General features: G+C 59.3%; 1 protein-coding gene across 4 annotated transcripts in view; it reads right to left on the reverse strand.

Moving 5' to 3' along the window:
* Positions 1-14696, reverse strand: part of PLEKHG5 (pleckstrin homology and RhoGEF domain containing G5) — a 120571-nt gene that overhangs the window by 41991 nt on the left and 63884 nt on the right. The window contains exon 1 of one of the 4 annotated variants that reach the window (XM_073316945.1): positions 11414-11688. The exons of 2 other annotated variants lie outside the window; for them this stretch is intronic. In XM_073316945.1, coding sequence (XP_073173046.1) covers positions 11414-11494 — 81 coding nt within the window. In that variant the 5' untranslated portion in view covers positions 11495-11688. Of the gene's footprint in view, positions 1-4832; positions 5249-11413; positions 11689-14696 lie in introns of those variants that run through there. One more of the 4 variants, XM_073316947.1, reaches the window with a different exon arrangement.

Consider the following 14696-nt stretch of genomic DNA (forward strand, 5'->3'; position numbering starts at 1 on the left):
CTTCAGTCTAGCAGAGAAAACTGTAACACGGTCCAATGGCTGGAATTTGAAGCTAGACACAGTCAGACTGGAAATAAGGTGTAATTTTCTACCAGTGAGAGCAATTAATCAGTGGAACAATTGACCCAGAGCCATGGTGGATTCCCCATCACTGGCCATTTTTAACTCAAGACTGGATGTTTTTCTAAATGATCTGCTCTAGGAATTGCGTTGGGGCAGGTCTCCGGCCGGTGCTATCCAAAAGGTCAGACTAGAGGATCACGATGGTCCCTTCTGGCCTTGGAATCGATGACATCTCAGAAGCATCAGAGCCTGGAGTTAGCCAAATGGTATCCACAAACTGCTGAGCCTCCTGTGTCCTGCTGGACTAGCCTGGCCCACAAATGCAGCTCCCAGCAGGAGGTGCTGCATGTAAAACACCCCTCTGGGATGGTCTGTACACGGTGTTTGCACCAATTTGGGGGAGGAAACAGTTAAATTGATGCAAAAGCTGTGTGTAGATCAGGCCTGATTGGTCCCTTGGAGACCAGCTGGAAGGGAAGTAAGCTAGGCCAGCGCTAGTCAGTCAAAATGCCATGCAATACAGAGCATGGGTGCAATCAGAGCTCTCAATCTGGATCCCTACGTATTCAAAGCCATAAGGGTTTGGCAGCTCTTCCTTACTGAACAGTTCTGTTCTTATGCTGAACCTTTGCAAATAAAGAGCAGGGGACTTGCCTCAGGAGCTCATCACATGCTGTCTGGTGCGGGGCTGGGTTGTGAGCACATCAGCACAGTGGAAACCACAAGCACAGAGGCCCAGCTGGGCTGCTGATCTGGTACTTTTCCCTGGTGGCTGCATTTTATACTTCAGAATGTAACATTTCATTCATAAAAAATGAAGACTCAAGCCCTCAAGGTTGTATAGAAAACCTTCAAAATGTGAACTGAATGCAAACTAACCCAGCCATATCTTCAGAAAGCCTACTATGAGAACTGCCTCTATTTGCCTCAGTGTTCATTCTGAAGACTAATGATGGCTATTATAATGTCAAATTTGTTAACTCTTTCTCTGCTGATTGAAGCAAGAAAGGACAATCACTGTAAGAAGATCTACACAATGAAGATCTACATGATTTTGGCATCATGAATGGGTGGAGCTTGGATAGTGGGCAGAGCCTGGGAGAGTACCACCATTTACTTTCCCCCCCCCAATCTGATGCCAGGGTCACTGGCTTGTGAGTGTGCACACCAGTTACCTCCCCATACACACAGAGTTACACTGGGGGCTGATGTACACACCCATACAGACACAGCTCACCTGGAGCTCACCTGGTGATACACACACACAGAAACACACACACACACACACAGAAACACACACACAGTTACCGGTGTGCATGCTCAGGGATCTCCTGCCCCTGTAGCCTGCTCAGGGCAGCACTAGGGGTTTGCAGTAGCAAGAGGAAACCTGGACATGGATAAAGCACAGGACTCCTGGGTGATATTCCAGGCTCTGCCACAAATATCTTGTGTGCCCCTAGGGAAGTCATTTAAACATTCTGCCAAAAGGGGACCATCCCCACAGCACCCCCTGCCCACGGCAGCTTCATTCATTAATGGTCAGAGCGCTCTGAGCTCCTGGATGGAAGTGAGCAGAGACTGGCAGAAGCTTCTCCTTATCTAACTCCCCACTTCCATCCACAGCTCAAAGCCCAGGTGCAGCCCTGGGAAGTACTTTAGCCATTGCAGATCTGGGGATGTAGCTCTGTGCCTTCCCTGCATCCCGGCCACAACTTTCCACAATCCAAAGTCCCCCAGACACAGCCAGGCTCTCTGCCATGCAGCCACAGGGTTCTCATAGAGTGGACCAAAAAAAAATAAAAAAAATCTGTCTGTCAGATGTGAGACCCGGGCTGCACCTGCAGCTGCCGCCAACTTCCCAAGACAACACAATCTCCATGCTCCAGGATGTCACCAAGAGCCAGGCCAGGCATCTGGCTGGGGTCATCAGAGTCAAGGGGAGTCAGCCCAGCGAGCAGCTAGGAAGCCACATTAGCCCTGATCGGGCTGACAGTTTGGTGGCCAGGGAACATGCAGTATTTGCAGCACTGAACGTCTCCACACAGATGGAAGGGAGTCAGGGAGGGAGGTGGCCTGCTGTAGGAAGTGAATGTGAGTTGGAGTGCGGCTGGGATGTCTCTGCAGGGGGGCCAGACACACACACACACACACACACAGAGGAAGTGATGGCAGCACACAGGTGTCACCTCCAGCCAAGAGGGTGGAGAGCACAGATCTGGCACAGTTCACGGCAAGTCTAAGCCCTCTGAAACTCAGAGGCAAGCACAAACCCCGCCTGGCTGAAGCAGGGGGAATGAGGCAGCTGCAACTCCAGCTCATTGCTGAATTTTTAAAGCTCGCAGCAACTAGGAAACCTAATGCCAGTTGCCCCTGGCCCGAGCAGCAGGAGCAACTGAGTATCCTTTGCCAAGGCAGACTCAGGGCTCATGGAAAGACAAACCACTAATCCCCTGGCTCCAGACTCACCTCTGGCCACAGCAGCCAACAACAAACGCAGCACCTTCAGCTTAGCCAGCAGCGACCACCCCACAGGGAAGCTCCACGATCCACAGGGCCGCCTGTCTCTTCCAGAGCCGGAGACTTTCCTGCAGTCCCCCGAGCCAGCCAGACAGCCTGTGTCCTCCGCGCAAACCCCACTGACTCATCTCTCCGGGAGGGTTGGGTGGAATCTCAGCCATGACCGAATGGTGACTAAGTAGGTGAGGCACCTCTTGGATTTGAAGTGAGTAAGATTTTCAGTGTGCTCTCCATCTGCTCTTCCTTGTTTGCCCAGACAGGCTTCCACTCCCAGGCCCACAGCCCAGCCTAGGTACGGTACTCTCGCTGCATGTGGGGGGTCTGAGTCTCTGCCCCCACGCCCTCCGCTGCTCCAGCTCTTCACTCCCTCTCACCCGTCAGCCTGCACTCACAGCTGGAAGGTCAGCCTCGCAGGCTCCTGCCAAGCGACACCTCCTCCCAGGAGAGCTGTGGCCCAGTAACTACCCCGTGAAGACCGGGTTTCTGACACACTCATCTGCGTACGACGGTCAACGCTGCAGCGCAGCCGCATGCATGGCAAGTGTCTGGTTTGCTGTGCAGTCTGAATGTGGCACCCACTCCTAGACTCCACCGAGTGGGATCTGGTTACTCCTCGGTTCATGGCCTCTGTGTACAAACGCCCGGCATGTTCATGCCCCAGAGAACTGACAGCCTCACCAACAACCCCGAGGGGAGCAATTTCACCGGAGGAAGTTGAGGTCGCCTCACTTTGCACTGGCCCTGAGCCTGCTGTCCTGGGGCGCTCTACACCCTGCAGCCCTGCTCCCAGCCGGCTGCAGGCGTATGGCCCGAAGGAAGAGGTTACAGCCAGAACGCACAGTCCCGCCGCACTGAACCCTGCCCACAGACAGATGCTCTCACTCCACTACGCAGCAAGGACTGAACGAGAGGCTGCAGGGAGCTCGCAGGGCACCCCCCGCGGTATAGTCCCCAGCTCACAGCCCGGTAACTCGAACCAGCCGGAGAGGGGAAAACGTAAACTGAGCCCATTTTGTGAGGATTGTACTGGCCTTTGCACAGTCCATTCAACTAACTGACCTGGAGCCCCCCAGTCATTAGTGAGGGGTTGGTTACAGGAGCAAGGACTGCGTGTGCATTTGATTCGGGCCACGGTCTCCTAACGGCAGACATGAGTGCAGGCGATTGAGCCTCACTGCTAACTCTCCTGCTGCTCACTTCACCCTGACGCCGGGCAGAAGCAGAGTGCCGGTCCGCTCTAGCGAGACAGACACGTGTGGAGACAATTCGCTCTTGTTGTTGGGCTTTCTAGGGTTTAGTTAGTAAAGGCCAAACAGCTGAATTTTAAAGACCACCAATATGGGGAAGACACCAGAGAAATAAAAATCTATGAGGCAGAGGTAACTGATTTTTGACAAACTTATGTCACCTGCAGCCTCTCTGAGCCTGGTATGTGCTGGGCCTTCCCCCGTCAGCCCCCCTTTGCCGTTAGATTTAGCTGCTCCACAAATGCATCACATGCTGCCAACGATCACCAAGGCCCTGCCACTGCCAACACTCCGCTCCCTGTGGTCGGTACACAATGGGATCTGTCTGGGAAGTCCCCACAGTTGGTACTGGAGACCACATCAATACACCACTGCCAGAAGGAAGCCGCATACCAACATACCCCTGCCCCCAGCAGCCAGAACCTCACCCCCACCCCAGCACAGACCTCACCCAGCTCCTGGGGCCCTTGGAAAGCAAACCCTGAATTGTATAATGCAAATGGGCAAAGCCAGTGGGAGCCTTCACATGAATTCTCCCTTTCGGCTCACAGACCTAGCCCGACAGAGCTTAGGTGGGAGCCTCTGGCTGGAGCCCCAACGGGAGACCGTCCACCTCCTCTCCCAGGCACCCATTTCTCTCTCAGTTGTGCAGGTTCCATGCCCACCCCCCCTTTCCGCTAGCTGCTGCACCAAGCTTTCCCCAGTGCCGGCACAGGAACCGTTCTCCCAGCAGAGCCCAGTGGTTGCTGCAGATGCTCGCACTGGCTCTCCTTCCAGTCAGCACACTGCCTCCGAGTGCTGGGAGCACACAAGGGTCCGTGGGATGCCAGGCTGGGGGGCAGGGAGACTTGTTCGTTCCCTGATAATGCAGCATTATTCCAGCTGTGGCTCGTCCCTGGGCGCTGGGGAGTCACCCTGAACTCACTAAGCACTGACCTGTTTCTAACAGGGGAGGGAAGTCGGACATGAAACCCACCCTGCCCTCCCTCACCTCCAGTCACTTACCTTGCTCTACAGGACACCCCGAGCCCACGAGGCTCCCCTCCCTGAAGCTCCTACAGCCCTTGGGGAGCAGGGCACTGGCTGCCCCAGCAGGGAGGTGGCTGCAAGAACAGCAGCAGCAAGGCCGTCTGCTTGCCTTCCTTCTGCACCCGCCTGTGCCAGCGGGCAGCAGCTCACCTGCACCCCAGGGCTGCCCCAGCACACCCAGCCGAGGGATCAGGACACATCAGCTGGCGCATCTCTCTTGCCAAGGCCTTTCGCGATTCTCCTTTGCATCCACAGAGCAGCTTGGCAGCCCTGAATGCAGCCCCGCACAATGGCCGGGAATCCTTGTGGAGCGGCCCCTCCAAGAGATGCCCCCCGGAGGCCAGGCCCCATCGCAATGCCTAGACCTGCTCCTCCAGCAACTAACCAGCCACTGGAATTCAGCCTTTCACGCCCCAGCAGGAGCCTCACACAGCCATTGCCATGGAGATGCGCAGGGCAGCTGCTGCACATGGTGCTAAGGGCCAGGCCAGCCAGATAAGGGCAGCAGGAACCACCTCCCCCCGCACACCCACGCAGCAAAGCCAAAGCCCAGCTGTGCCCCACTGCCATGGCCTCAGCGCGGCCCAGTGGTTCAGAATGGGAGCCAGGACGCCTGGGTTCTGAGTAAGCTCTGGGAGGAGTGTGCTTTGGTGGTTACAGCAGAGGCTGGGACACGGGCACGTGGGCTTGGGGCCTACACTGGGTACTCCCCTGCCCCCTCGTCCCCCGTGAGGCTCAGCATCCCCAGCTGGAAGATGTGGGTGATTTCACACCTGGGCTGGAGGCTTTGCTGATTAATGCCCAGGGAGCTCACCCAGCTGCTGGACACTGCTGACACGTTACACACAGGGCAGCCCTCGACTCCAGGCCACGCCTGCCCCTCACACAGCAGCACCCCAGGTGGGAGCTCTGCAGGTTCCTCTGGGACTCGAGGGTAGAAGCAGGGCCATCTCGCCCACCAGCTGTGGGTTTCACCCCAGCCCAATCCCCTGGCCCTCTGTCAGTGCTGCCCCCAGAGTTGCTCAACAGTAACTGTGTCTGTGGGGCTGAGCCAAGCTGGGGCTGCCCCTGCTGCAGAGACACAGAGAGAAAGTAGTTCACATGGGCCGAGGGGGCCTGCGCCCTCCTGAGCTCTGCAGCCATCTGCCCTCCTGGTACCTGCGTCACTGTCTCCCACGTGGCTAGACACAGACAAGGCTATATGCTTGGGAGCACCTGGATTCTTGCCATGGGCAGCCTGCTCTGCTAGTACGTCATGGCCGCTTTGCGTGCCAGGGCCTACTCCCAGCGCTCGTCATCCTGAGGGGGTGGTGGCTGTGGCAGGTAGCAGCAGCCCCTCCCTGGCCCTTAGGGGCTGTGCTGCGGGGGCAGAAACGTGCCCCTGTAAGCAAAGGCAGGTTCCCAGAGGGGGGCTCTCCCCAGGGACAAGCCCGTGGCCAGCAGCGTCAGGAGGGGAGCCTGTGCTGTGGCCTCAGTGGGAGCTACCTTCGTTAGGGAACAGGGACGCCGCAGGCCTGCAGCTGCCTAGATGTTCTAGGACATGGACTCTGGCTTCGCCCAGGTCCCTCCACGCCCACAGATCAGCACCCCCATTGCTGGGCACGCTCAGGCCTCTGTGCCTAGCCAGTCTTGGACACAGACCTCTGAAAGAGAGCCCCGCAGAGCGAGGACCCCGGGCGTCAGGTGAGATCTGACACCACAGCCTCTCCAGGCCAGAATCCCGAGGTCCAGCTCGGGGGCCCGCCCCAGAGCCCTGGCAGAGCCCAGACACGCTCGTTAGTCCCTGCTCTCTCTGAGTCACCACAGGCATGTTGTAACAGATACCGCAGGCCAGCCGGCTCGAGCTGAATGATAAACCCACAGCAGGACGGCTGGGGCTGGGAAGCACCCGTCCCAAGAGGCGCTCAGCTCCGGCCTCAGGAGACTCCCCCTCTGCTCCGTGTGGCCTGAACTGCTCTGGGAAGGAGCTCCACGCTGCTGGCATGGGGCAGCTGGCCAGGCCTGTCTGTGCGAGGCTGCTGAGCGGCTACTGTGGGCCTCAGCCCAGCTGTGTGCATTGGGGCAGAGCAGCTTGCCCCACCTCCGATAGCACTTACCACCCATCCTTCCCTGCTAAAGGGCTCAGTCAGCTTGTGTCCCTGCCTCCTGGGGGTGCAGCCGCTGGGCAGGTGGGGAACTTGAATGCTGTCTGCCGGAGCACCCTCTAAGGCAGAAAGAACGAGCCCCAGATAGGTTACAACTGACCCCAGGGCTCAGCCAGGCCCCTGCTCAGGCGAGACTCGGCCCCCCTCCTCCTCACCCCAAGGAGAGGCCAGACACAGCCTGAGGATGGCGGGCAAGGCAGCCCCAGATAGCAGTGCTGGCCAGAAGCAGAGACAGAGCAGGGGGCAGGCTTCACACCACCAGTGCAGTTATGTCCTGAGCTACAGCACCCCACTGTGCCTCGCCTGCCCCCAGTGCACCCCCCTCCTCTAGGGACCCAGTGGGCTTTGCAGGGGCAGGGACTAGCAAACCCTCAAACTTCTCTCCCGTCCCCCTCAGTCTGGACTCAGCTGACGGAACCAATCTGAGTTCTATTCACTGGCTGCGCTCTGAGCTCCCAGCTGTGGGGCGTGCGCCCTGGGGAGGGACGTGGCTGGAGCCCAGGCTGGGCCTTGCAGAGCCCACGCTCCCCAGCCTCAAACCAGCATGTGCCCCTGCGGGGCTCCGCCCCTGAGGGCTGGATGCACTTGGCCTGGCTGGCTGAAGGCAGCCCTGTGTCCCTCCGCCAGCGCCCCTTTGCTGCACTCCGGAAGTGGCCACTGCACAGGGCGGTCGGCAGGAATCCCCTGCACGGCCACTCCACACAGGGTGCGCAGAGAGAGACACCCGCCACTGTGGCCTCAAGGACACGGGGTCCAGCTGGACAAGGAAACGGCTGCTCCAGCCTAGGCTGACAGTATCCAGCCCTGTGGACAGCTGCCAAATGGGTCAGGCTCTAGAGCCCCCAACAGGCTGCTCTGCTGTGCAGGTGGCAGCTAGCCACTGTGTTCACCATCAACAGAACAAACCGGGCCCTCCGGCACCCTGCTGGGACTACGGCATCTGCCGGGGGTGGGGGGGCAGCCACATTCTCTTGGGCCAGCTGGGAATTAGAGATCGCAGTGCCAGCCTGCCCTCCAAGTGCCCACGTCAGCAACTGTCACACTTTGTGCATGAATGACCCAGCACACAGGAGGAGCTAAGGGGCCCAAGCGATGGCCCGAGGGTAAACTGGCAGAGGGAGCACATGCCTGCCAAGGCCAAATCAAAGAGCCAGGGATGGGAAATAATCCCACTGCGTGTGAGCGGCTGATACCATATCCGGTGGTGGAAAGACATGTGCAGATCCGTGCTACATGGAGAGAGAGCCATGCATGTCCCGGGGTGTCCCTCAGCACTGCTCTGCTCTAGCCGTGGGTCCCCTCCATCCTTCCCCTCTGACATGCGGACAAGACACCATCTCCAGCTTCTGCACCAGTGAAGGAGAGCTGTGGATCCTCTCGGCGCACAGTCCCTCGAGCCTGGCCCGGTCCCCTCCCCACACCGCAGGTCACAGCTGGAAGGAAGCTGCTCTGGAGCTTTGGCTGTGTGCAGGAAGTGCGGGGGCGGGATCGCCCCCATCCAGTCCCAGCGTAGGGCTCGTCCCAGTGACCACAGATGCTGGGGGTTAGGAATGTCCCAGCAACGGTAATTTGCGGTGATTCCTGCCTGTTCTCTCAGGGATTAAACACGCCAGGGTTGGGCTGCATGGACAGTTACGTCACCCCAGGGACTGACGATGGGCATTCAGCATGAGCCCCTTTGGAAGGGTGTGACGCAGCGGGGAGGGGGGATTGTTGACCTGGGAATGTGGCAGGGGAGTTTCATTGGGGATGGGAGACCTGAGAGCCTGTAACCCGAGCCGGGGGACACCTCTGCCTGGGAAACTGGACAAAGGCTGCAGGAGGGAGCCTGCTGGAGAGGTTTTGGTTTCAGTTTTGGGCTGGGTGGTGGAACGCAGGGAACCCCAGGACTGGGGTCTAAGCTCCCTGCCCCCCAGAAGGACTTGACTGAGCGGTCCTGGTTGTACCCACAAGCTCTGTTTTGGACTGTGTTCCTATTGTCCAATAACCCTTCTGTTTTACTGGCTGGCTGAGAGTCACAGTGATTCAGAGGAAGAGGGGTGCAGGGCCTGGACTCCCCCACACTCCATGACAGGGGTGCAGTGCACAGGTCAGGCCCCTTAGGGCAGGGGGCCACCTCCGGCTGTTTACCAGTAGCCTGCATTCTGGGCATGCCCAGGGAGGCAGTGGGCGGGAGAGCACACTCCCAACTGGATCCTGTCTGTCTCTGAGGGATGCTTTGCTGCAGAGCTGCACTGCATGGAAAATCTCCACGGGCAAGGTCTGCACGGTGGGGCTCAGCGCATCAGGCACCCTGCCTCGTGTGTAGCCTGCGCAGAAAGCAGCGGGCAGCAGAAGGGCGAGGAGGCTAGTCTGGGCACAGCATGGGGACCTGGAGCCTCTGGCCGCAGCATGCAGCAACCCCCATTCCTCCCTTCCCCCAGCTGTAGGAGGAGCTGTTGGCAAGAGCGACCCATCAGCATCCAGGAATGCTTCAATGTGCATTGTGGCCATACTGTGCGAACTCCCCCGAGGCAGCGGCGAAGCCTGAAATCTTGCATGAAGCTGGGGGAACACACGACTGGCAGCATTGCAGCAGGGGCTGGCTGTGCCGAGCTGGGCTCTGGGCAGAGGCTGCGGGCTCAGTGCCCTGCTCGTGGGAAGCACGCTCCCTGTAGCTCCACAAACATTACCTCGCTTTACCCTAGTGCTGCCGCGTCTGCTGCCCACACGGAACCGGCGCCAGAGGGTCAGAGCAACTTAGAAATCAACTGCCCAGGCCCCGAATTCCACCCCCGCCCCCCCCCGCACACACAGAATATCCCAGCAAGCAGGTCAGAATGATCCCAAGAAACCAAACGCAGCTGGTCATCCAAACTGACCCGCACACACCCTGCCCTCCCCGCCCAATCGCGAGCCTCTCTCCTGCAGCCCGGCTCTGCGTCAACGCTCTCCACGCACACAAGGTGTACGGCACTTCCCTCCTGATGCCAGCACACAACCCACCTTGCTAATTCCAGAGCTTCCTGAGGACCCCTGAACATGCCACTGCTGAGTGGCAAGAGCCAGTTGTTGTGTTTGCACCTTGAAACAAACCCTGTAAGGGAAAACCATCGGCGCTGGCCTTGGGGCCAGGGTCTGGTCCAAAGAGCAGGAGCGCCTTGCAGCGACTGCCTCTTTCACAGTTCACCAGTCTCTGCATCAGACTTTTCCAGTGATGAGATTTATAAACACATCCCTGGTGCTAAGGTAGTGGACCCAGTAGAGAGGGATGCAACCCAGGCCTGTGTAAGCAGATGCAGATACCCACGGGGGGTGGGGGTTGCAGTGGATGCAGCTGTGTGTCTGAGCTGTATGACTTGTCTCCGACCGCAAGCTCCTCGGGGAGACCAGAGCTCCACGGAGCTACAGCCAGCCCAGCTGTGTGCTCACCAGCCCAACTGTCACCTCTTGCATCTCATCTCTAAGAGCAGCCTGGAAAACGCCCCTGAACATCCAGCCAACCTGCCCAAGGTGCCTTATGCCACAACACACCGAGAGTGCTGGAGACGACCTGCCTGATAAACCCAAGCGCAGCCCAGGGAAGCTTTGTCCTCAACAGGCTAGAAAAATAAGGAGTCGGCTGTTGCCAAAGGTTCTGAGTCCAGCTGGAGCTAGCTGCAGCTTGTCATTTAAATCAATTGTGCACTTGGAACCAGACCCCGTTGTTGCTAATTAGTCAGGAGGATCTGCTGAAAGGAAGGTGGAGAAGGGAAGGGGCAGTCTGGGGACCGGGGAGAGCCCTACGGAAACGCAGCATCCTGCTTTCCCACTTGCTCGGAGTTTGCTGTCACCGACCGCTGGCAGGAAGCAGCAGATTGGTTTTATTCTCTGCAGAGGCTGGATTTCCAGTTACGGGGCTAAGGCAGGAGAATCCACAGCTCAGCTGATGGCAGCTCATCTGGCGGTTGCCCTGAATCCGCTGGACTGAACGTATGTTTCACCCACATTTGAAGTCCCTCCCAGCCACAGCCTCCAGTGTTAATATTTACTGAGCCGGGGCTCCATGCTCAGCGGGGTGCTCCGTGCTCAGCATTCAGCCCCATGGCTCTTGGGGGCCCCAGGCATTGAATCTAGTTGGTCACATTTCCTTTGCCCCAGCTTTGTGGTGTTAGCCAAGGCCCAGCTTACCCACCTGCCAGGGGAGGACAAGGACCCAGTGCCTAAGCCCTGGCTGCTGCACGTGTCAAAGGAGCTCCCTCCTGCATGGTGCGCCTTGACCCTGGCGCTGACCCGTTCTGTGCGCTGCCCAGGGATCGGCTGTGGCAGGGATGCCCCCAGCTCCAAGGACCCACTCTCTGCCCTTCCCACACGCCAGCCGCTTGGGAGCCCCACAGAAAGCCCCGTGCTCCAGCCCCGAGATGAGTGACTAACACTGGCCATTCAGAGACTCACCAGTCCAGTGGGATCCCGAGGGGGGAGCCCCTGGCTCCTGCCCTCCGAGCAGGCCCTTGCATCACTCGCGCTCTGCCTCATCACAGCCCTGTGCTTTACGGCGTCTGGCAGGCAGCGCTCGGCTCGCTGCCGACCCTGCGCCGCCCCCAGGCAGCTGAGTCCGGAGCGGGGCTGAGTCCGGAGTGCCGGGGGCCAGTGCTGCCCTGCAGCGGCTGGCGTCCCTGCATCCCCTCCCTCAGACGCACCCGGGCGTATGTGCAGGGGAAATCAGCGGACACAAAGCCATGCTAAAGCTGGCAGCCGGATAATTAGGGCGGTCGGACTCTACCACCCCCTCCCAGGAAGAGGCAGACAGCTGGAATGTACCATTCATCCGCCGGCATCTGCCCGCGGCACAATGACAGGGCAGGAAAGAGACACAGGCCCGTGTCACAGAGCGAAGTCAAGTCTGCCAAGCGGAGCAGCCCTGGGCCCGGGAGACACAGAAACGCACAGAGAGCCCAGTGTGCATTGCCCAGAGCCACTCCCGCCCCCACCTCCGGCTGCAGGCAGGGGAGTGCCGGACTCAAATCCCAAGTCCCTGGGCCAGACGTCCCCTGCAGGGAACAGCAGCCACAGCAAGCGCTGTGGCTGGAGTCGGGGCAGAGGGCAGCAGGAGGGACACCCAGGCTTCCCCCGGCCCATTGCTGTTTGTGTGGTAGCAGCATCCAAAGGCCACAGCACGCCAGGCATGGTGCACAGTGCTGGACTCCTATCCTAGCTTCAGTCGGTCACTGGGGACGAGCCCCAACTCAAACCCAGCCCCAGAGCTTTGCCCCGGGCTCACAGCCACCCGCAGAGCTTCCAGCCACCCCGGGGTCAAAAGTCACCTGTTGCCCCAAACCCACACAAGGTTGGCTTGGAAATATCTTTAAAAACAAATGCTGGGGTTAGTCACATGCCTCCTGGAGCTGAAGCTTTAAGTAAACCGCCACTGACTATCAAGCAACTCGTGCTGCAATCTCAAGACCTGCCTCCCCCCGCCACCCCCTTGCACGCTGCCTGGCATTATGACATGTCAATTACCTGGCTTCACGTTCCCTAGGCCAGCAAGGAGCAGCTGAGCCCGTGCTTGCGAAAACCCCCTCCCAGCCCGAACGGCAGCCCCGAGTGGCCCAACGGGGATGCAGTCCAGCTGCTGCACTTTTCACTGCCTGAGCTCTTCACAGATACCCGCCACCTAATGCTCCCTGGCCCTTCGGCACAGCCACCTTGTCATGACGAGGCAACCAAAGCCCCCTGCTCCCAGCCCTGTGCTCAGCCACTAGGCTGGGGCTCTCCCCCCTCTCCATACCATGGCCCCTGTCCCAGAGGGGCCTCCCAGGTCCCCTGCCATCCAGACAGGTTCCCCCGCCCCACATCACCTGGGATGGGCAGGAGAGCTGCGCCCCCAAGGCAGAAAGCCCCTGCACTGTCCCTGGAGATGCTGCCGTGCCCATCACTACAAGGAGTAGGAAGCAGCTGAGGCTGGCTTGGTCAGTGAGTCCTGGGAGGCCCTGGGATTTTACAAGGGCACCAGATGCAGCATCCAGGCTCATGCCCCATCACACTGCAGTCGCCATCTGGGGGGAAGAAACCTGTGAGCGAGGGGCTCCATGCAGCTGGGCTGGGAGATCCCCACCCTCACGCCCCCCTGGAAGGCTGTGAAAAACCAGGCACACTGAGACGAGAGACACCAGCCCGTGCTAACTACCTGGCCAAGTGCCTCTTGGGGTGCAGGAGTCAGCCTCGTGCTGTGGGCAGGCAGCCCACGGGGTTCACCCCAAGCACCCTGTGCTCTGGGAGGATAAACAGCCTGAAGTCAGGATGCCTGCTAGAGCTTCTGAGCTGAAAGTCCACCAGAAGCCATTCCCGTGGGAATTCCCGAGGTGCCTGCTCCTGGAACGGCCCTTCTCCCAGCAGGACATGCAGCTCCTTGTCCCTGACGCCCATTGTATCTGCCCCCTGCCCCGAGACGAACAAACAGAGACGATCTGCTGAGCTTCCCCTGCAGCATGGGGGCAGCAGAGGCAGATTACGGTTTTGTGGGGCCCTGGGCAGGAGTAAATGGGGGCCCCTCCCCACCCCTTCCACCTGCAGTTCCCTCTGCTCCCCCCGCACTCCTGCCGGGGAGCAGGTTGAGGTGGGGGGTGCCCATTTTTCCACGGCCCCCAGGCACGGGCCCCACTGGCTAATCTATCACTGGGGGGGCAAGCACTCTGGGCCTTGCAGCCACACAGGTTCCCTGGCCGCTTTGGGATCCGATTGCAGAGAAAACAGCTTCCCCTGTGCCCAGAGCACAGCCTTCCCCGTTCGGCGCGGTGCTCATTCCAGGCTGCTCCACCCAGCGATGCTTCCCGGGGGGAGAGTCTCAACGCAAGAGAGGTTCTGTCATCCCCGTACCGCTGCCTCACTGAGCTCCCCACCACGGCCACAGGGCTTTTACTGCAGCCAGACCCATCCCCATCCTGCAGCCAGGAGCCCTGCTACCGCGCTGCTTGACTGGGACTAGCAGGCAAAGAACCTGCTGGTTAGTGACTCCACCTTCACCCCAGCTTCTCCCCCTGCCCAGCTCCGCTCCTGCTTTCTCAACCGTGTCGCTTCCCCTCCACGCCAGGGAACTAACCCACTACCCTCTGCCAGTCCCCTGTCGGCCCCGTTTCCCCAGGACACTGCTGGCAGAAGGGGCTGCAGTGTGTCCCTGGGGAAGTTTTGGTTGGGAGACTGACTGGAAGTCACGTCTAGTTAAATCCATAGCAAACTAACTCCCGCCCCAGTTTCTCCTCAGACAGGAAGCTGCCTGCAGCAGGAAGTGCATTTCCCAAGTGTTGTCAGTGCCTCACACAATGGGGTGTGGACACGGACTAGGGGCACGGCTGCGACACAAGCAACGGGGAACATCTCCAGTCTCCTGGACACGTTGGCCAAGCCCTGCCTAACCCCTGCAGGAGTTTCTGGTGCTGTCCAAGTTACAGGAGAAACATGGAAGCGAAAGAGAAAGGAGGATTCTAGTCATGTCCCCGGAGCAATGCAGGATTGATCCCTACAACCGGCAGGGCTGCAGCGTGAGAATGCCCCATTGCAGCCGCCCACCGGCAGCCAGGAACTGGCCCCACGCCGTAGGGAAATCAAACCCCCCTGGGCAGCAGCACAATGGGGTGTCTGCCATGGGAGAGGCAGGAACTCGGCACTGGTGGCACTGAGATGAGATCAGAGTGAGACAAGCCCAACCTCCGCCCCCCAGAAGCACAAATTAGAGGGCACA

The sequence above is a fragment of the Lepidochelys kempii genome, chromosome 18, assembly GCF_965140265.1.
Source record: "Lepidochelys kempii isolate rLepKem1 chromosome 18, rLepKem1.hap2, whole genome shotgun sequence".
Taxonomy (NCBI): Eukaryota; Metazoa; Chordata; order Testudines; family Cheloniidae; genus Lepidochelys; species Lepidochelys kempii.